The sequence below is a fragment of the Perca flavescens genome, chromosome 14, assembly GCF_004354835.1.
Source record: "Perca flavescens isolate YP-PL-M2 chromosome 14, PFLA_1.0, whole genome shotgun sequence".
Lineage (NCBI taxonomy): Eukaryota > Metazoa > Chordata > Actinopteri > Perciformes > Percidae > Perca > Perca flavescens.
This window is the reverse complement of record NC_041344.1, coordinates 20,188,475-20,211,443: the sequence shown is the minus strand read 5'-3', so window position 1 is coordinate 20,211,443 and position 22,969 is coordinate 20,188,475. Positions and strand designations below refer to the sequence as shown.

At 43.5% G+C, this 22,969-nt stretch overlaps 1 protein-coding gene across 2 annotated transcripts in view; it reads right to left on the bottom strand.

The window, feature by feature from the left end:
- Positions 1-22,969, bottom strand: part of rapgef5a (Rap guanine nucleotide exchange factor (GEF) 5a) — a 70,035-nt gene that overhangs the window by 39,821 nt on the left and 7,245 nt on the right. The window contains exons 1-4 of one of the 2 annotated variants that reach the window (XM_028597919.1): positions 20,981-21,371; positions 7,384-7,434; positions 2,207-2,313; positions 1,567-1,688 (exon numbers count right to left, since the gene is read on the bottom strand). In XM_028597919.1, the coding sequence (XP_028453720.1) occupies positions 1,567-1,688; positions 2,207-2,313; positions 7,384-7,434; positions 20,981-21,124 (424 nt within the window). In that variant the 5' untranslated portion in view covers positions 21,125-21,371. Of the gene's footprint in view, positions 1-1,566; positions 1,689-2,206; positions 2,314-7,383; positions 7,435-20,980; positions 21,372-22,969 lie in introns of those variants that run through there. The other variant, XM_028597920.1, reaches the window with a different exon arrangement.

The window sequence follows — 22,969 nt, the reverse complement described above, 5'->3', positions numbered from 1 at the left end:
AAACCTGGATAAACTCTTCATCAGTTATGGGTATTAGCCAAAACGTTGAACTGCAGGCAGTCTCAAGAGGAACAGGTTTTCTCATTCTTTAAAGAAACATCAATTGACTCCAAGTGTAGTTTCAACAAATCATAGAGTAAAAGTAATATAAATAACACGATTTATTTTCTTCTTTATCATCTCTATTGAATACAGCAATCACATACATGGTGATGGCTTCAGTTTCTTGGTGGTGTTGGTGGTAAAATGTTAGTAGTTAACATGGTCTTTGGTAAATAATGAAATAGGATGTTTGGGATCATTAATGGGGGGATTGGGTACACAAAGCCACAGTGTCATTCTACCTTGTGGAAAGTTAAGCAGGTGAATGAAGCAGTGAATCCACCTCTCTATTCTGTTGAAAATTACCTGGTGAACTGGTTCTTTCACAGATGTGTGGATTGTTGCTGAAGTCACTGGAAGTTAACTATACATTTTAGGTGGTGTCAAGTAACAAAGTACAAATACTTAATTACCTTACTTAAGTAGAAATTTTGGGTATCTATACTTTACTGGAGTAATTATTTTACAGCATACTTTTTACTTCTACTCCTTACATTTTCAAGCAATTATCTGTACTTTCTACTCCCTACATTTTAAAAATAGCCTCGTTACTCACATTTCAGTTCGGCTTGTTTTCATTCCAGCTCGTCAGTCATCGTTCAAAAAAACACACACACAAAAAAACCTATCCAAATCGCTCCATCCGGAGAGAGTGAATTTGATTGTGGTTGGATGAGAAGTATAAACATATCTATTCTGACACCCTATTGGTTTGTACGCGATCCATAACACCTGTACAGACCCGGTGCTAATATGCCACCGGTGCCTTAACGACCGTTATCTACCGGACCGAATAGCAACACTGATTTCGGTGCCTTAGGTGCCTGCGCGATGCTCCGAAAACTGAGGTTAGAGGGAACTGAACATCGCCGCACGGGACGCTAGTCAACACTACAGTTGGAAGCAGGTTAGCCTAGCGTTAGCTGTTAGACAGGCTTGCTGCGAGCATATCACTCCGCCCAAGAACTATATTCTTCCGCCTGAGAATATAGTTCCCGGTTTGTTTACAGTTAGAAGACGGTTGTGTCTCATGTTACGTTGTTTTTTGTACACGCTGTGACTCTATAAATCACAACATGTAAATAGGAACATGTTGGCGTTATTTTGTCACAGCAGTAGGATTGCTGGAACCATTCACCTGCATGTTCTGTGCTGGCCTGATGCCGCTGGAGGCGTCAGACAGCATTACAGCACGCACGGAGATGAGAAGGGTATGTATCGACTTGTCTAACTCTGGGGTTTACGGTGAATAAGCTAAATTCCCAATAAGTCGGCGTGTTCCTTTAAGTAAAAAGCTTGAGTTGATACTTCAACTTCTACAAAAGTCTTTTCAAACCCTAGTATCTATACTTCTACTTGAGTAATGAATGTGAATACTTTTGACACCTCTGATTTTAAAGCACACACAAACCTCCAGGCATTCTTAGTGTGTGTGTGTAGATGTGTGTGTGATTGTGTTTTTACCAGACAGCAAGACTCCCAGCTCCAGCAGCACCTGCCAGACACGCACAGCAGTAGTCCGACAGCGCACGTACACACACTGCTCACACAGCCACTGCACCAGCTCCACGCCCACGTAGCTACGTCTGTTAAAATACAAAAAACATTTTTTTAGTACAGCCACACAGTGTCATGATACGCATGCATATGCACACACTTATTCCCTCGACACAAAGCTTGTCTTTTTAATTTAATCAATATCCACTGATTATTCATTAGTTCTCTGTAAGCCTTTTTCCTCTGAATACACTGAATACTTTCCGTCTGCTTTCCCCCAGGATAAACTCCTTGTGTATGTGTGTATATGTGATGACAGTTCAGATTACCTATTTTTTATTTGTGTCCAGATGTTCACATGGTCTTTGCATGCATCTCTATGTACTGTATGTACAGTATATTGCATGAGAGTGCATGTATTTCCAGACCATCTTGTGCTCTGCTATATAATGTCTACGTCACACTTTGCTCATCTTACTGCATAAACAACTTGACTGGCCAATCAGGACAGGCCTCAACAGTGACTGGTGAGTCAGTGTACATGCTTCACCAGACACATCGATTCATCCCTGCATACAGACAAACACACAAACAGAGACAAGTGTACCGTATGATTCTGGCCAGGTGAATCTTGTCTTTAGCTGGGTATGGTCCATGAGAGAGGAAGGCATTCCTCACAGCCCGACCAGCACATGGAAAACTCTGGGAACAAGACTGAACAAAATGTATTTTTGAACGGTTATTTTAAAATCCAAAAAACTCAGAACTAATAAATGTGACTTTGATGACAAAAATCTTATCCCAACATTGTTTTGGAAATGGACATTAGACTGCAGAGAGCTAATGTAATGTGGCAACATGCCGTCATTGATGTGCTCACAAGGACAGCTCGATTTCTTTCCCCCTGAGGAATGACACATTGACTGTGTCTACACGCTCTGCAATGATCTGGCTATTGACGCTATGGTAAATAAGGGGGCTGCTTGTTCCGTTTCATTCATATTCACGTTTACATGTGAAACAGCAGAGCCCGCTTGATACGAGCTTCATTCACATTATGTTACAACATGAGAGACTCCCTCATGGAAACAGATGACTGCCCTTCAAGTCTTAACTTTTATAGTAGGATGGTTGTAGAGCATGTGTTAGATAAATGGTCCCATGTATTGCAACATTAAGGGTACCCTGTGGGTTTTCCTGGCTCAGAACGTGCCTTTGGGGGGGTGACTACGTGTGAAATTAAGCATGATTGGTTCACGTACAGTAAAGGCTATGAGTCTGTGTTACCTCATTTGACAGAACTCTATGCATTTTCCTGTTATTTCTAACCATAAACAAAATGTCTATTACGCTTGAGTAAATGAAGGGTGTGTGTGTGTGTGTGTGTGTGTGTCTTCGTAACTTTCACACATGGCTTAAGGCGAATCAGTCCCGCCTTAACAGGCTGTGTGAAAGGGGCTTAAGAGAGGGTCCTCATTTTGTTAAATCTCGTGCACATGCAAAAGGACACAAGGCTGACACCATACACATTTTTGCAGATGGTTTTGCATTTTTCCTGATCTACAGTTTGTAACAATGTTCCAAGTGCAGTATTGCATTTCACCGGTGTGTCTTGGGCTCAAAAGAGGTTTCTGACCTCAAAGCAGAATTATATCATTGCGGCAACAAGGTGCACTTCAAACAAAGAACCAGGGTTCAATCAGCCTCACACAGCCAGACCTCAAATTTCCCTTCACACACACACACTGGTCTGCTGAGCCTTGATCAGCCTTCTCTTCAGTTATGGGTGTTGCCAATACAACAAAATGGCTTGGCAGGCAATTGGATCAAGTTTGGATAAACAATGACAAATGAATGCTACCTTTGCTTAAACATGTTTTGCTTTAGATTTCCAAGCTGTTCTACAAACTGTACAAATGTACTAGTATCTACCAAAATGGGTTTTCTAATCTGAGGTGACAAATAGGCCACGCAATTGTATAATCATGTTTGATTTTTAAGCAGTTTATCACAAAGTTTGAGAGTCAAGAGGTAGAAATAAAGCACCACCCACTGTCACCATCATCCAAATTAACATCCATAGTTTATTAATTAGTCGATCTTTCAGTGACCAGGTTGAATCAATTCTTAGTAAATATTTTCCAGACTAATATCTTGTAACAAACTCAGGGCGGGAGATTAAAACTGGTTTAGCAAAGATCAAATTTAAAGCTCTTTTTTGCAAGCATCTTGCTGTTTAGGGACCGTTCAGTATTTATGGAATGGATCACCGGAGTAAAATAGGGGAGGGTCCTGTCTTTTTATTCTTTGTTGAGGGGAGGGCCATCCAACATCTTTTAGTCCAGTATTGGGTTTACCCAAGTTTTGTATTCATAGAAACAGCTAAATTTCAAAGTGGCTTGTTTGGTGCATATTTTTCCATGTAGGTCTTAGTCTCTGCCCTCCTTCGCTACCAGATGGGTCGGACCCATAATTTGGCTGGGGGGCCCCTGGTGGCTGAAACGGATAATTGCATTGTTTAAAAAATGAGTCGCCCTCTATGTTAGAGGCAGAGCTGGAGGATAACGGGGGATTGTCGTCGATTTCCCAGGCGGAAGTCACTGATGTAGTCAAACAACTCCACAGTGGCAAAGTCCCGGGGATTGATGAGATCCGTCCAGAAATGCTCAAGGCTCTGGGTGTGGAGGGGCTGTCCTGGTTGACACGCCTCTTCAACATTGCGTGGAAGTCTGGGACGGTGCCAAAGGAGTGGCAGACTGGGGTGGTGGTTCCCCTTTTTAAAAAGGGGGACCAGAGGGTGTGCGCCAATTACAGGGGTATCACACTTCTCAGCCTCCCTGGTAAAGTCTACTCCAAGGTGCTGGAAAGGAGGGTTCGGCCGATAGTCGAACCTCGGGTTGAGGAGGAACAATGCGGATTCCGTCCTGGTCGTGGAACAACGGACCAGCTCTTCACTCTTGCAAGGATCCTGGAGGGAGCCTGGGAGTATGCCCAACCGGTTTACATGCGTTTTGTGGATTTGGAGAAGCTGTATGACCGGGTCCCCCGGGAGATACTGTGGGAGGTGCTGCGGGAGTATGGGGTGAGGGGGTCTCTACTCAGGGCCATCCAATCTCTGTATGACCAAAGTGAGAGCTGTGTCCGGGTTCTCGGTAGTAAGTCGGACTCGTTTCAGGTGAGGGTTGGCCTCCGCCAGGGCTGCGCTTTGTCACCAATCCTGTTTGTAATATTTATGGACAGGATATCGAGGCGTAGTCGGGGTGGGGAGGGGTTGCAGTTTGGTGGGCTGGGGATCTCATCGCTGCTCTTTGCAGATGATGTGGTCCTGATGGCATCATCGGCCTGCGACCTTCAGCACTCACTGGATCGGTTCGCAACCGAGTGTGAAGCGGTTGGGATGAGGATCAGCACCTCTAAATCTGAGGCCATGGTTCTCAGCAGGAAACCGATAGAATGCCTTCTCCAGGTAGGGAATGAGTCCTTACCCCAAGTGAAGGAGTTCAAGTACCTTGGAGTTTTGTTTGCGAGTGAGGGGACAATGGAGCGGGAGATTGGTCGGAGAATTGGCGCAGCGGGTGCGGTATTGCATTCAATCTATCGCACCGTTGTGACGAAAAGAGAGCTTAGCCAGAAGGCAAAGCTCTCGATCTACCGGTCAGTTTTCGTTCCTACCCTCACCTATGGTCATGAAGGCTGGGTCATGACCAAAAGAACGAGATCCAGGGTACAAGCGGCCGAAATGGGTTTCCTCAGGAGGGTGGCTGGCGTCTCCCTTAGAGATAGGGTGAGAAGCTCAGTCATCCGTGAGGAGCTCGGAGTAGAGCCGCTGCTCCTTTGCGTCGAAAGGAGCCAGTTGAGGTGGTTCGGGCATCTGGTAAGGATGCCCCCTGGGCGCCTCCCTAGGGAGGTGTTCCAGGCACGTCCAGCTGGGAGGAGGCCTCGGGGAAGACCCAGGACTAGGTGGAGGGATTATATCTCCAACCTGGCCTGGGAACGCCTCGGGATCCCCCAGTCGGAGCTGGTTAATGTTGCTCGGGAAAGGGAAGTTTGGGGTCCCCTGCTGGAGCTGCTCCCCCCGCGACCCGACACCGGATAAGCGGACGAAGATGGATGGATGGATGGATAATAAATGAGTGGAATAATTACGTCTGGCATGACCAAATATTTTATAAATATCTAGCTAAATAACACAAAACAACTAAATGGTGGTAGGTAATACATCTGATTTAATATGCTGCTTTAGTAAAAAAAAATATTTCCTGGCTGATGATGCGAGCAGCAGGATGCAAAAAACGAAAATGAATGTTGCTAGTCTGGACATCTTACCGTGCCAAGGTTGCAATAAAGGTTTCCTAAATGCCACATTTGATGTCAGCTTACTAATTAATTGCGGGTTTTGTGTAGATTTGGACTTACGTTTATTCCACTTTGTTTAAACATACAGTCTATGGTTTAAACGGCGAAGTGGAGGAAGCCTAGTGACGAGACCACAGCAACCAGTATGTCTGTTGAATTTGTTACCCAGAGTGCCTTGCTGAATGGTCTCAATGTTTTATTGTTTTATTTCATGTGAATACTAGTTTACTAGAGGAGTAACTTAGTGTTTGAAGTAATGCAGTAATGCAGGAAGTGTGCATTTAGTTTCCATGCTTATTGTGTTTCCACAACAACGTTAGTGAAATGGCCACCACACCATAACAGAGGCGTGTGATGCGTTAGATGAGAATGCAGAGGTTTAGGGCTCTTTTCCATTACATGGTACCTACTCGCCTCGCTTCTACTCTACTCTACTTTTTCGAAAAAAAAGTACCTGGTACCTACTAACAGGTACTTTTTTTAATACCTCCTCAGTCGAGGTTCCAAGCGAGCCGAGGCGAGCCGAGAAGGTGACGTGAAAACCTGCAGGCTACAGATTGGTCGGAAAGAATAGTCACTGATCACTGCATTGTTAGTGACAGACGGCATTTTTAAATAGTTTAGCCAGCAGTGTTTTTTTGCTGCCGGAGGCTCCACGCAGAGCTTTCTCCGTAGCATACAAGTGGCCTGATGTTTATACTTGTGCACTGGTGTGTGTGTCGAGGTTGCCATGTACAAAAGCAATGGGAATCTGTATATTTTTGCAGAAGGGCATCAGTGCAGAAGGGATTGATAAATTGTTGGGGGAGTGTCATGCCTTTTTTCGAAATTGTTTGGGGGGCGGGGGGGGTCATAGAAAAATTATTACTGGCGAGGGGAGGGTCATGTCTATTTTGACTAAAGGTCCCAAAACTCCTCCGGTGGCCCATGAAATAAATAACGAACAGTCCCTTAGGTGCTCATGGGTAAGGAGTTTTTACCAGCGTCATACTGCTTTAAGTAGTAAATCAATGTTTGGATATAGCCTTTTCCATTGAGGCAAGATATAAAAGAGAATCTACTGAAATACAACCAATAAAAAATACAACAGTGCTGAGGGACAAACAACTAAGCACAGGGGTAACAGCAGGACGCATAAATAAGCAGCATCAAAGCTTCAGATGTTGATTTCTTTTTTTCTTTTAAAGAAAAAGAAAAAACCTATTTCTTTAGCTAATGATTTCAATTTTCAAAGAAAAAAAAATACTCATGTGTGATATTGTGTAGTTGGTGAAAAATTAGCTTGGAAAAAGCCCAAGGTAATATCACCATGGATGTCACCTGTATTTGGTCTAAACAAACAAACACTTTTGCTAAAACTAAAGGTGATGACATCATCACCTCTGTGTGTGTGTGTGTGTGTGTGTGTGTGTGTGTGTGTGTCCTTACCCTGTGTACTGTAGGTCCAGCGCTCGGTCCGGGGATAGTGTCAGGTGATTGCTGTTGAAACACAATAGACACAAGCATTAAACAGCGTAAATACACTGACTAAACAAGACTCTGAGATGAGAAAGACTAGTTTTACTATTCCAAAAACATTAGGTTTTGTTTAAACCAACAGCAGTAACTACCATTCTTCATTCATTCATTCATTCATTCATTCATACATTACTGCTATATACTTTGCCAAACTGAAAGAACATGGCCATTCATTTTTACTTATAAAGTTGATTATCTGACCTGAACGGCTCAACAGTGACACACACTCAAGTATAAAGTATAAGTACAGTATACAAGTAAACCGTAATAATAAAAATAATAATAATAATAATAATAATAATAACAACAACAACAACAACAACACATTTATGAGTTCAATTCCTTGACAATAAAATAGAATTGTCAGTCCAACTGTCACAATATAAAAGTGACAGGATAATAAAACTCTTCTATCATCATGCCATCATGTTGTAGACTGTGCTTTGGGCATATCCACTCCACTTCTATGTCCCCTGTCAGGAAATAAACGTTTAATCTTTATAGATTATTATGGTGCCAGAGGAGCTAGATGGCGGTGTTAGCACCGTGGTGACACACTATCATAAAACAGATTAAAAATGATAGCAAGTGTTAGATCAAATAGAGCGGAAACAGCACTACATGTAGACATTTGGATTTCACTGCAGGTTAATACATTATGATGAAACAGCTCGTCTTGGTTGCTCTGCTGCTGGATTAAAAGCTTGCTTTAAATGTTTCACAGTCCCCGATTTAAAATAAAGTAATTAGTTGTACCATCTTCTCCGTGAACCATCACCTTATCGTGGTGGAGAGGTTTGTGTGTCTCTGTGAACCTGAGGGCTGTGTTGTCTGGAGCTTTGTGCTCCTGGTAGGGTCTCCCAAGGCAAAGTGGTCTCAGGTGAGGGGCCAGACAAAGAATGGTTCAAAAACCCCAATGAAAAAGCTAAGCAGAGATGGAGTGACCCTGCCCGGAGGAAGCCCGGGGCCCCGTCTGGAGCCAGGCCCAGGCGGTGGGCTCGTCGGCCCAGCGCCTGGTGGCGGGTTTGCCACGGAGCCCGCCGGGCACAGCCCGAACAAGCTACGTGGCAACTCCTCTCCATCCCATGGGCCCACCACCTGTGGGAGGAACCGTTGGGGTCGGGTGCGATGCCACATGGGTGGCAGTGAAGGTCAGGGGCCTCGGCGGACCAGACCCGGGCGGCAGGCGCTGGCTCTGGGGACGTGGGCGTCACCTCTCTGTGGGGAAGGAGCCGGAACTGGTGCGGGAGGTGGGGCGCTACGGTTAGATCTGGTGGGGCTTACCTCTACGCACAGTCTTGGTTCTGGAACCATACTCCTGGATAGGGGTTGGACTCTTTTCTTTTCGGAGTTGCCCAGGGTGTGAGGCGCCGGGCGGGTGTGGGGATACTCACAAGCCCCGGCTGGCGCCGCTGTGTTGGGTTTACCCGGTGGGGCGAGAGGGTCGCCTCCCACGCCTGCGGGTTGTGGGGAAAACTCTGACTGTTGTTTGTGCATATGCACCAAACAGGAGTTCGGAGTATTCGGCCTTCTTGGAGACCTTGACTGGAGTCCTGCATGGGGCTCCAGTGGGGGACTCCATTGTTCTGCTGGGGGACTTCAACGCACACGTGGGCAATGATGGAGACACCTGGAGGCGTGATTGGGAGGAACGGCCTCCCTGATCTAAACCAGAGTGGTTGTTTGTTGTTGGACTTCTGTGCTAGTCATGGATTGTCTATAACGAACACCATGTTTGAACATAGGGATGCTCATAAGTGTACCTGGTACCAGAGCACCCTAGGCCGAAGGTCAATAATCGATTTCATAATCGTTTCATCTGATCTGAGGCCGTATGTTTTGGACACTCGGGTGAAGAGAGGGGCAGAGCTGTCAACCGATCACCATCTGGTGGTGAGTTGGGTCAGGGGGTGGGGGAAGCCTCTGGACAGACCTGGTAAGCCCAAACGTGTAGTGCGGGTAAATTGGGAACATCTGGAGGAGGCCCCTGTCCAACAGACTTTCAACTCACACCTCCGGCAGAGCTTTTCGTGCATCCCTGTGGAGGCTGGGGGCATTGAACCCGAGTGGACAATGTTCAAAGTTTCCATTGCTGAAGCTGCGGCGAGGAGCTGTGGTCTTAGGGTCTTAGGTGCCTCAAGGGGCGGTAACCCACGAACACCGTGGTGGACAACGGTGGTCAGGGAAGCCGTCCGACTGAAGGAGGAGTCTTTCCGGGATATGTTATCCCGGAGGACTCCGGAGGCAGTTGCAGGGTACCGAAGTGCCCGAAGGGCTGCAGCCTCTGCCGTGAAAGAGGCAAAGCAGCGGGTGTGGGAGAAGTTTGGAGAAGACATGGAGAAGGACTTTCGGTCGGCACCAAAGTGCTTCTGGAAAACTGTTCGCCACCTCAGGAGGGGAAGCGGGGAACCATCCAAGCTGTGTACAGTAAGGATGGGACACTGTTGACCTCAACTGAGGAGGTAATAGGGCGGTGGAAGGAGCACTTTGAGGAACTCCTGAATCCGACTAATCGCCCTCTATGTTAGAGGCAGAGCTGGAGGATAATGGGGGATTGTCGTCGATTTCCCAGGCGGAAGTCACTGATGTAGTCAAACAACTACACAGTGGCAAAGCCCCGGGATTGATGAGATCCGTCCAGAAATGCTCAAGGCTCTGGGTGTGGAGGGGCTGTCCTGGTTGACACGCCTTTTCAACATTGCGTGGAAGTCTGGGACGGTGCCAAAGGAGTGGCAGACTGGGGTGGTGGTTCCCCTTTTTAAAAAGGGGGACCAGAGGGTGTGTGCCAATTATAGGGGTATCACACTTCTCAGCCTCCCTGGTAAAGTCTACTCCAAGGTGCTGGAAAGGAGGGTTCGGCCGATAGTCGAACCTCGGGTTGAGGAGGAACAATGCGGATTCCGTCCTGGTCGTGGAACAACGGACCAGCTCTTCACTCTTGCAAGGATCCTGGAGGGAGCCTGGGAGTATGCCCAACCGGTCTACATGTGTTTTGTGGATTTGGAGAAGGCGTATGACCGGGTCCCTCGGGAGATACTGTGGGAGGTGCTGCGGGAGTATGGGGTGAGGGGGTCTCTTCTCAGGGCCATCCAATCTCTGTACAACCAAAGCGAGAGCTGTGTCCGGGTTCTCGGTAGTAAGTCGGACTCGTTTCAGGTGAGGGTTGGCCTCCGCCAGGGCTGCGCTTTGTCACCAATCTTGTTTGTAGTATTTATGGACAGGATATCGAGGCGTAGTCGGGGTGGGGAGGGGTTGCAGTTTGGTGGGCTGGGGATCTCATCGCTGCTCTTTGCAGATGATGTGGTCCTGATGGCATCATCGGCCTGCGACCTTCAGCACTCACTGGATCGGTTCGCAACCGAGTGTGAAGCGGTTGGGATGAGGATCAGCACCTCTAAATCTGAGGCCATGGTTCTCAGCAGGAAACCGATGGAATGCCTTCTCCAGGTAAGGAATGAGTCCTTACCCCAAGTGAAGGAGTTCAAGTACCTTGGGGTTGTGTTCGCGAGTGAGGGACAATGGAGCGGGAGATTGGTCGGAGAATCGGGCGCAGCGGGTGCGGTATTGCATTCAATCTATCGCACCGCCAGGACGAAAAAGAGAGCTTAGCCAGAAGGCAAAGCTCTCGATCTACCGGTCAGTTTTCGTTCCTACCCTCACCTATGGTCATGAAGGCTGGGTCATGACCGAAAGAACGAGATCCAGGGTACAAGCGGCTGAAATGGGTTTCCTCAGGAGGGTGGCTGGCGTCTCCCTTAGAGATAGGGTGAGAAGCTCAGTCATCCGTGAGGAGCTCGGAGTAGAGCCGCTGCTCCTTTGCATCGAAAGGAGCCAGTTGAGGTGGTTCGGGCATCTGGTAAGGATGCCCCCTGGGCGCCTCCCTAGGGAGGTGTTCCAGGCACGTCCAGCTGGGAGGAGGCCTCGGGGAAGACCCAGGACTAGGTGGAGGGATTATATCTCCAACCTGGCCTGGGAACGCCTCGGGATCCCCCAGTCGGAGCTGGTTAATGTTGCTCGGGAAAGGGAAGTTTGGGGTCCCCTGCTGGAGCTGCTCCCCCCGCGACCCGACACCGGATAAGCGGACGAAGATGGATGGATGGATGGATCTTAAAAAAAATGTGTTTTTTACTGCCAATATAGGGCCAATATTTATTATCCATTTTTTTAAAAACATTTAATCACAATACTTAAAGCTGTAATCTCGAAGATTTTCATTTAAATAAATGTCTGTTAAATCACTATCAATCACTAAGGGGGGTAACACAATTATGATTGAGTGGCCATAGCCCACTGATTTAAGTATCTCCCGGAAAAACTGTAATACAGCATTTTTTCCGGGAGATAATCAGTGGGCCATAGGATCAATCATAATCCATTGTACACACAAAAAAATTGAACCTCAGTATCCACAGGATTCTGAAAACCTGAAGGACTGGGGTAACAACATCTGGTGTTAACAACAAGACCAGACCATAGAAATAAAAATGAATAGAAAGGCCATTGAGCCGTGGTTTCGGTATTGGATTTGACTAGTAATCAACAAAATGGCGATTGTAGTTAGTAGTCATGGTGACAACGCATGTCAGTGGGGCTGTAAAGTGAAACCTTACGGATTGCCACTTTAAAGAGACACAGGTTGAATGGAGATCACCTTTGTGTAATCAAGGTGTGAATTTAGGTTAAATAAACCTGTAACTGCAGTTTTCAACAGCTGGCAAGTCAATTTCTTGGCTAACAGTACTTAAGACAGAGGAAATTCAGCCTTTTTTTGGTGTAACCAATACCATTAACGATGGCTCTGTTATATTTAAGTGTACCAGACAATGAGCCATTACAATGAGACAGTGAGTCAGCATGAAAAATAGCTGGACCCTGAAACCGAAGCAGCTAAATGGAATTCAGCCATCATTAATTTTATTATACACATCTGTGTTCTTCCTACTGTGACATGTCTATTCATAGTGTCTTTGCCCATTTCAAACAAATCTGTGAAAGAGTTGTTGAAAAGTACCAATCAGTGGAAGGATAACAGAGAATTTTCAAAGCAGAAGGAATGGAAAAAGATGTGGTACAGCCATCCTCAATAACTGAGTGTCCATGAAAAACCGGCAGCAAGAGAGAATGGTCTGATGAGACCAAAATCAATCTTTTAGACCATGTTACTAAAATGCTTGGTCCCATGACCAAGCATTTTAGTGTCATGCATACGGCATGCTTTTCTGCAGCAGGCCTTGGAATGCTTTGAAGATAGTGGGTAAAATGAATGCAGCAAAATACAGAATAATCCTGCAGAAGAACTTTCTGCTGTTTGCAAGAGAATGCTAAATTGGGAGAATGCTTCATTTTTCAGCAAAGATAACAAAGCCAAGGCAAGGGTTTCAAAATTCAAATAAAGTGACAATATTTTGTAGATTTGAATTCATTTTGCATTTGAATTGTCTTAGAACAATACAGCATCATTATTAGTGGATATGGTGTGAGAAAATATCAGATACGGGGATCTGCTTGGTAGTGCATCACTGATAAAAAATACAAACTATTAGGATGACAATCAAGTTGCCAGCGTTTTAAAAGACAGATGAGAACCTCCTACAATAGGAGTGCAACTGTTCTCAGTCAGTGAAGGGGGGGATCACTGATAGAGTTGTGGGTTTGATTCCCTCTGGAAACTAGGGATAGACCGTTTATCGGGCCGTTTTTTGGCAGTTATCAGTTACATCAACGGCCTTGAAAAACCAGCATCGGTCGAGCCCTACTGGAAACCTCCACAGGAAACTTACCCTCTGCTAGAAATCGCTGCTGCCCCTGCCTAATGAATAGGGAGATACCGAGAGCTCAAATGATGGAACAAATGAAAAGCACCTAAGCAACTGTGGAAGATGGATGTAGATCAGGAAATATAAATGAGTTAGTGCGCAAGAAGAGAGGGAGGCTGAACAAATCACAACAGTCTATGAATATATGACAGGGGATATGAGCATGACAGATGGAGCGGGAGAGAGATGAGGCGGTGAGAGACGGAGAGATCATTTTAATTGTAATCGTGAAAGAGAGAAAAAGTGATTGGGACAAAGATAGAGAGGGAAAGAATGCACGTCCATGGCTCTGAGTTGTAAGAAAATGAAATAGATAATTAGAGAGATGTGGCGCAGGGTGTGTGATCCTCATGAGAGCGATGATACTGTCTGGGATGACACACAGACACACACAGACACACACAGACACACACAGACACACACAGACACACACAGACACACACAAGCAAGTGACTGTATTACCGCTAAAGTCCTCTTAAAAGGAATACAAAATGTTGCTTTCTGGTAGCGAGTTAGAGGAAAGAGGATCAAAATCATTCTCATATGTGTACATTAAATATAACGCTACAGCAAGCAGCCATTCAGTCGGACAAAACAAGCAATGTGAAAACGTCATCTTGGGGCTCAGGAAATTGTATTGGGCAGTTTTTACTAGTTTACATAGACCAAACAATCCGTTTAATCTAGAAAACAATCTGTAAATTAACTAGGGCTGTGCATTTGCAAGAATCTGGCAATACAATACATATACATGGGTCACATGGGATTTTTTTATAGTATAATTTTAGAAAAACTAATATTAAAAAAAAAAAGACATGATGTGCAAACTGCCAGTTTGGGATTGTGATTCACAGGTTCTTAGTGAGCTAAAGTAGGCCAAAGTTCAGTCATAGCTACATTGTTAGCTTTTATCAAAAAGTCAGGCACTGCTAGGCACTGTTAGGCAAGGACACTAGTGGTGCGTCTCAGCATAGCCATCTAGCGGTAGGGGGTTTAAACACAATATAAACGTGAACCACTGTCTTACATGAATATTTTTGAACGTAACCTAAAAAAATAAAAATCGATTTTGCGTTTTTGAAAATCTATACAGTATTGCAAAATAAAATATTGTGATACTCAAGTGTATCAATTTTTTCTTACACCCCTAAAATTAATTGACAAATAAAATAATCACCCATTGCAGCCCTAATATCGACTTCTTTTTTTAACAATGTGTTAATTGATTATTTGCACCCACATGTAGTACATTACAACTTTGTTTAACAAGTCGGTGTTTGTGTGTGTGTGACGAGATGCAGTGTTTGGACTGAGGGTTAAGTAGAGCACACCAGCCAGCCAAGCACACAGACTAAATAAATTGTTTCTGACTCTCGCTATCTCTGTCTTGCTCCTTCTTTCTCTTTTGTCTTGGTTGAGATGTCTTATCTCTCCATCTTTTCACCTCTCGGTCTGGTGAACACAGAACTCGAGAGGCCTTTGTTTCTCCACCATCATCTCTTCTCACAAACGAGTTCAAGACACACAAGCACTAGAGGAGTTCCATTCATACTGTGTCACACGACGAGAGACACGTCTACTGGCCATGATCCTGTGAGTCTCTTTGTCTGTGCCTTAGTTTCCTCATAAACATACAGTCCTCCATCACAGGGTACACTTCTGTCAGGACCAGAGGCCGAAAGAGTGACAGGAGAGAAGAGAAGATGAATGAGGAGGAATGAGAGCTATAAAGAGAGAGCACATGCTGACACACTTATCTGTGTGATGACTTCAAAGTGTATACAGAGAGAGAAAGAGAGAGAGCAGCAGAGAGCGAGTTCATTATCTGCAAGAAATGGATTACTCTCAGATTAGATTGCTGAGCACAGTGAAGAGCTGTAGCACGATATGCTTGCAAGCCCCCCCCCCCCACTCACACACACACAAAGCTCCTGTCGACGCCTCGACAGATTCATCATACAAGGAAGTAAAAATAGAGACATCAAAAGCAGCTACAGTGCAGCTACACACACACACACACACACACACACACACACACACACACACACACACACACACACACACACACCCCCTCCCCTTTGGCTTACCAACACGTCAATGATCTTTCATCTATAGTATACTTGTTGATTACAGACTAACTTCAGGACTTATCAATCAACAGAAAATAAATCAGTATAGTTTCAGCTTCTCAACTGTGAATATTTGCCGATTAGAAAACTCAATCGGCTATGAAACTGAACCCTGGACTTTGGACTGTTATTGGACGAGCTATTTTAATGTTAAATTCAGCTTTAAGCTAAAGCCATAATTTCATTAAATCGAGAAAGTAATCTGCTGATTAATAGTTAGCACTTTCCATCCCACGAACAAGCATATTGTGTACATCATGAAAGTTGACGCTTATGATTTTGATTTTTAAAAAGGTTGTACCGTCTTTGAAAATATACGTATGACAATATTTGAAGGCTTACACTTGTTCTTTTTAGACAACCTTCCATGAAATGTGTCTGATTCAATTCAATCAAAAAATCAAAGTGGAAATCAAACTCTCGTTTGTCTTACTTGGGATTTGAATTTGTAACTCAATTTAAATCCCTAAAATGTTAAAACAGCTAAATCAAAAATATGTTTTCTTTGTTCTATCTGTTGCCTTTCATGTATTATCAGCACATATACACTGGAATTAGTGTGCACATTTTCTTTAATTTAGGTAAAGTGTAACTTTATTTAAGTTGTTAATAAAGTTAGGAAGTAGCATACTTCTTAGTATGCTTATTATTTCAAATACAGTGGTTAAGTTTATACAGTAAGTGGCTGTAAATGTGTTGAGCCTCTCTCTACCCCTCTTGTCATTCCTTTCTTATGTCAATGTATAAAGCAGTTATGGATGTGAAATATTGTGGTCACACATAAAAACACATCACAAGCCCCTGTTTTGCTGCATGCGTAATGCAGAAATTAGATAATCTTCTGGGGGATATCCAGGGATGTAGTGGAGGCTAAATGCACGTAAACGCCGTTTACGCACCTCCCAAAATTCGGAAATAGCATTTATCCACCTCTAAATTGAGTTTATCCACCTTTAAATTGCCTATAGTTCCTAAGCCATTTTAAATTAAGCTTAAATATTATTATTATTATTATTATTATTATTATTATGTCATTTTAGTTTCATATTGTTCATTATTAGTTTCATAGGTTGTTAAACTTAAGACGAAGTCTTTCATATTGCGCTGCATTACTGTCTGTGTTGACAAATCTCTTGCGTTGTTTGGTGATTTAAGCCCCCAACTCCGACTTCCAGGCATAGCTGCCTGGAAGTCACTAGGATTAGGCAATGTTAGGTGCCTTGAAGTCATGAAGTCAATGGTCGCAGCACTGCCTTCAAGTCAACGTTGGGGGCTTATACCACCATTGACCATCTCCAGCGTATCCAGAAGGAAGCAGCAGACTGCATCCAGATTTGTCAGTCACTAGCTAAGTCTATGGTCACTAGCCCAAACTAGCCTACATGTCTCATGTAATGATGAATGAATTGTAAATATGGATATCCGGCAATTGTTTAAGCACCGTCAAGACAGCAGCCCTCCTCCTGATGCCAGCAAACGGCCTCGGCTACAAGCCCAAAGTGGGTGAGCTCGGAAAACAGTACTAAACTTCATGTTTTTGAGGTACATTTGGTTCACGTAGATTCACGCCACTGACTCAACAAGTCACCTCTACCTTTTCCCATTAGCCCATGTTACACATGTACAAGTACAGTGCAACTTAAATTGTCTTTCTTCTGTTAATTACAGAAACTGAGTTATATTTAAATTAAAATTTGTGGCACCAGAAACATCCTTCTGTCGTCAATCTGCACCTGCTACATTAGCAATTGTTAAAAACTGTAATCAACAACTATTTTGATAATCAATTAGTCTGTTTGAGTCATTTTTAAGACAAAAGTAAAAAATTCTCTGATGTCAGCTTGTTAAATGTGAATATGTTCTAGTGTCTTCTCTCTGTGACTGAATATCTTTGAGTTGTGGACAAAACAAGACATTTTAGGGACGTCATCCTGGACTTTTGGGAAACATTGATCAATATTTCCCACATTTTTCTGACATATAGACCAAACAACTAATCGATTAATTGAGAAAATAACAGATTTATCAACTATGAAAATAATCCCAAATCCCTAAACCCATAATCATTACGTATTATGCATTGGAAGCCCTGGATACTGTATGAGCCTCCCTCTATATCTCTCTCAAATATTTTTGTTCTCTCTGTTTTGTCATTTAGTAAACTTTATAGATTTCAACCATATTATTCCTTCTTGAGTCTCTTTAACAAGAACTTAGATTAATGTATGAATTGAATAGTGATTGTGTGACCTATAAGGGAACAACCAGTGATACCCTTGGTAGTACCGTCAAATGATAGCCTCTAGCAATGTCATCAGGATACACATACACCGGTAGGCAGTGGCCCACCTTACCGGGTGACCACGTCGTGGTCCACCTGATCACAGAAGTTATAGTTTACCCACCTCTTTTTTTACCACTACACCTCTGGGGATATCATCAACTATCCTCTAAAACAGTGTTCTTAAAATCTGCTCTTGCATTATGACGACTGTAAAAATCTAATTTTACAGCCTAAATTATATGTTTTGAGCAGCATACTATAAATGTACATACAGTGTTTGTGTGTCAAAGTGTTAGTGTATGGACATTTTAATCCACAAGAAGCTTTGAATTTACAACTAGTGGTCACATCAAGTGTATTTTTCATAATAGACATCTAAATTGTCCCATTTAAAAATGAAAAATCTGGTATCATCTGGGGACAGCAATATCATTATCAGAGTGTAGTCTGCCATAAATGCATTAAAGAAAGCAACAACAAAAAAAAAATGACGCTGCAATGCCAAACAAAATGGCACAATTAAATGGATGCCAATAAGATTCTGAATGGAAAAGTTTACTTTTAAAAAGTTGCCAAATGGTTCCATTGACAAGACCAAAATGATCTGTGTGTTTTGTTGTTGTGAAACTGAGCTATCATCGCAGCACAACCAGTCGGAAATACCACTTGATGGCCAAGCACACAGCTAATGCAAATTCTCCGCCCCTTAGTCAAAGCCAGTCGACAATGGATGACTTCAGACAGAAGCACATGGATACCATAACTAAGAACAAACTTACTGCAGCCATACCTAATGGGTGGCTACTGCAAGTGAAATGTTGTTTTCAATAAAAAAAAACATTTGCACAAAGCAAGCCGATCCACTTTTCCATGTTGATAAGAGCAGTAAAATGAGAAAAAAAAATAAAAATAATGGGACAAAATGAAACCAAGGGACATTTAGAATAGATAAAAATGTGCGTTCAATTGCGAGTTAACTATGACATTAATGCGATTAAATATTTTAATCGTTTGACAGCACTAATCATTTTATTTGCTTGCTTTAAGAATGTAAACCCATAATAATGGCAACTACTACAATACATACTGTACACAAATACAACGGTATGGGCCAGACACTCATACTAGTCGGCTGTTATCAGATTGCTGTTGGCAGCATTATCTGTGGAGAAAGTTTCAGGTCTCACGCTGACGTACACACTGGTTCTTCCTCTGTTTTGGTGTCAGCAAGAAAATCCAACCAAGACTTACAATCCACAGTAAGTGGTTACAGAAAACTGACTTGCGGCATAGGACTTGCTATGCCATGCACTTCCTCACCAGTAGGTTACTGCAAGTTTGTTTTACTCTGACAACATTATAAGTGGCCCAGTGACTGGGTTAACCATTAAGTCGCTCTCTCCAACCGGACACCTAACTGAGCCTTGGTTAACTCTTTAGAGGAGGAGGGAAAAAAAACTAGCCTTGTTTTCTGTGGTGTAAATGTCTACAGCGTGGCTATTGTGCAGAGCACCCTGGGAAGTGTACGGAAAGTTTAAAAGTCGGTTCCTTTAAGCAAATTTCTCTGCTCATGTCACATCATAGCCAATAAAAGATGAATACCAGAGCAAGTCACAACAGAGAATAATGTAAGACAGGATTCTCAAAAGGTGAGGCTGATGCCAGCTGGAACCAAAGGCGAAGGATGGCTACGTGCAACACAACAGTTTCAATTCACTTTATATGCTGTCGGCAGTCATCAAAGAAGCACATTAGGTGATGTGAAAACCTGCTCATGTGAGATATTTTGCACTTTTAAAAAGGGCCCTGAATATTTGAACAAAAACAAAAATTTGCTCAAGATTCTGCATGGATCAACAAAAACAGGTAAAAGGTGTGCAGGTGTCTGCCCCAGGAAGAGATGCTGTGATGTATTTTAATTTTAGAGTTTCCAATTCTGAGTGCCATTTTTGTGCAGTGCAAAAACAATCACATTTGGGAGTTCATCTCTCACATCTTTTTGGAGACTTTATATGTGCATGTAAAATCAAGAGAGGGTGTGTGTGTGTGTGTGTGTGTGTGTGTGTGTGTGTGCGCAACTGCCAGTGCCTGGAGAGAACCAGTCTGCACAGAACAGCCATACCTTTACACTACTTACTCGCATCAACACACTCATATGGCACCCACGCTTGCACATACACCAAGTTAAATGAAGACAGGAGAATATATCTATCTACATTCCTTCACTTCATCTCAAGCAATGAACAAAAACACAAAAGACGATACACTACATATTGCAGTTAACATAATTTAAAAACATTCTGCTATTTTGAGTCTGATCCAGCTCCTGACAGGATTGTTGTAGCTTCAGAATTCTGACACATCTGTACTCAAGTTACCAATCATTTATCCATTCTTTATAGTTTCAATATACTGTTTTCGTTTGGACTCTTATTTTGACAACATGTAACGTGATGTAAACTGCATGTCCTCGGTCCAATGTGGCTTTACACTACGAATGTTGGGTATTTTAGTACATTTGGTACTCTGTCCCTGATTCCCACAGAGGCAATCAAGGACACATTTTCTCCCGGCCGCCACCATTGGCGATGAAGATGAGCTGAGCTGACACTGTGAGCAGATATTCGGCTTGTCAGGTGTGTTCGTTCCACATCGGGGCACGCCGTGACACACACATTTACTGCTTACCAGACCAATCATCACAAAACAGAACCAGAGAACCCATGAGATGAATTGTTGATGAGCTACAAATTTGAACTGGAAGAACTACAGAATAGAGCTGAAACTATTAGTAGGCAACAATTAATTTGTTGATCAATAGAAAATGAATCATTTTTTTATTCAAAATGTGAGAATTTGCTTTCTCTCCATTTCGTACAATTTCAAACTGATGGTTGGTTGGGGAAAAAAGATATTTGAAGGTAGACTATTTTTTTTGTAGTAGCCTGTAGGTATGTGTGTGGTGAAACTGTTGGGGGGGGGGGGGTAGTGTTGCCTTGACTACCGGAGTGTAAAGGTATGGTGTACAACACCAATTCTAGTTATTATGGATGTAGCACGCGCACACTCACACACACACGCCGCCTCTGCGACAGTAATGCTTGTAACAAAATGAAAACACCTGAGTCGTGACGGGGTTACGAAACAGCCTCTCGGCACAGGGTCTCGGGAAAACTCACGGTTGAAAAGATAAAACCGTGAGCCGTTGCAAACGTTCATCAAACATATAAAACACGGAAGCACGGACAGTCACTCAGCGGTCGGTTTGAAATACTCACGCTCTTCTTCCTCAGGTGCAGCCCGTGCTTGAGTAGCCCTGGCAGATCCCGGATTTTGTGTTTGAGCTGAGCCTGGTCTCGTGCGCTCCGGTTCCATCGCAAGCCCGCTAGCAAACCGTCCTCTACGGGCTCCGAGTCCTCCATGGTTCCTTCCCTTCTCCTGTCTTTCCTCGAGCTGCCGCCTGCCACAGCTCCGGCCGTCTACTGTATCCTCACAAGGCGCACCGCCGTCCGCCCCCGTTCGCCATTTCCCCCCGCATCGCGCGCATACTCAGCGACCTGCATCTGCAACCACACCGCGCGCAGCGTTAACGAGGCTACTGAATGTATTGCGCAGCACGCGACGTTGCTGCTCTACTCCCCCAATAGCCTAGGTGTAGGTGTGTGTGTGTTTTGTGGGAGGGGGGTCACAGTCACAGGTGCATAAAAAGATTGCATCACCTCCACCTTTCATTCTCTGACCAGTTTGAATAAAGAAAAAAAGGTAGGTTTCAAACCATCAAATGTTAACTGTTGTAGGCTACTGGTGCAGTTGACATTTTAGTATAGCCTAATTGTAATGTTTATTTATGTCGTGTGTTGTAAATGTAATTACACGCCTAAAGATAGGCTAATAGTCTGGGGGGAGGGAGAAAAGAAGCAGAAGGCACTCGGTAGGGCTACGTCACCACATTACCTGGCTCAAATTTCCAAAAGTAAACAAAGAGTGTATGTCTGCGTGTGGGCGGGTGTATGTGCTACATGGCAAAGCCTATGTTCCAGGTTTGGAGCTATTTTGTCCTGAGCAAGAATTCTGTGGAGCCTGGAGCTTTTGTAGAAGACATGTGAGCTGAAACATGAGAGGGTCTTAACTGGTCTCAACCCTCCAATGCTGGGGAGTGTTGAGCTAATAATCATCATCATCAGACAGTAGGCAACTTTGAAACTCTTTATTTTCCTTTGTTAGGGTTTGAACATGCTGGTTATAGTCCAGGTTTAAACTAGCCCAGTGTAGTCCTACAGTATGTATTAACTAGAGGGAAGAAAGTTGCCTTGCAATAAATATATATATATATATATATATATATATATATATATATATATATATATATATATAATAATAGCTCTGGTACTCAAATGTAATGTTATATATATATATATAACATTACATTTGAGTACCAGAGCCAGGCATACATTTTTCTGAAAAATAAATACTGAGCAATCTTAAAAAAAAAAAAAAAAAAACAGGTCACTTACAGCTTTTCTGAGGGTTGTTGTATAATGTATCCAGTATGTTTTTAAGTGTATAGTGCATTATGATGGACAACAAAACCGTTATTTTTAATTTGAACCCAACAGTAAAATCGGTGCACTCACTTTGCATTATAATAAGAAGCCCTTTTTCATGCAACACATAAATCAAACCATGTTTTTATACCAATCTGTGGCTTTGTGTGAAGACAGGAGCCATGGGACAAGACGAAATTCAGTGTATGGCTTGAAAAAGAACTCAGCTCTCTTGGGATATTGGGGAAAGTGCATTCAATTTGACTAAAGATTACGAGTGAAGATGATCTGAAGGAGAAGTAATTTGAATTCAGTGGATCCAAGAGGATCTGAGCCTGATACTCAGATGCAGAGTTCAGCTTGAGTGCAGCGGGTTCAGATGTTGAGTCTGCTTTCCTAATAGGACTTGTAATCTGGGATAATTGGCCCCTTTCAGGAACTCAGATTATACCAACACCATCGCTATCAGATGTAATGGGCCACCGTCCATACATATTGTTTAGTGGCTGAATAACATACACACACACACACACACACACACACACACACACACAACACACACACACACACTCTTTATGTTTGTGTAGGTAGCTGTAACATTTCATCTATTAACTTGTAAAATGCAAGTTTGGTGCTGAATCCAGACTCAAATGAGGAAAAGGAACAGTGATGTACTCAACCCACACACACACACACACACACACACACACACACACACACACA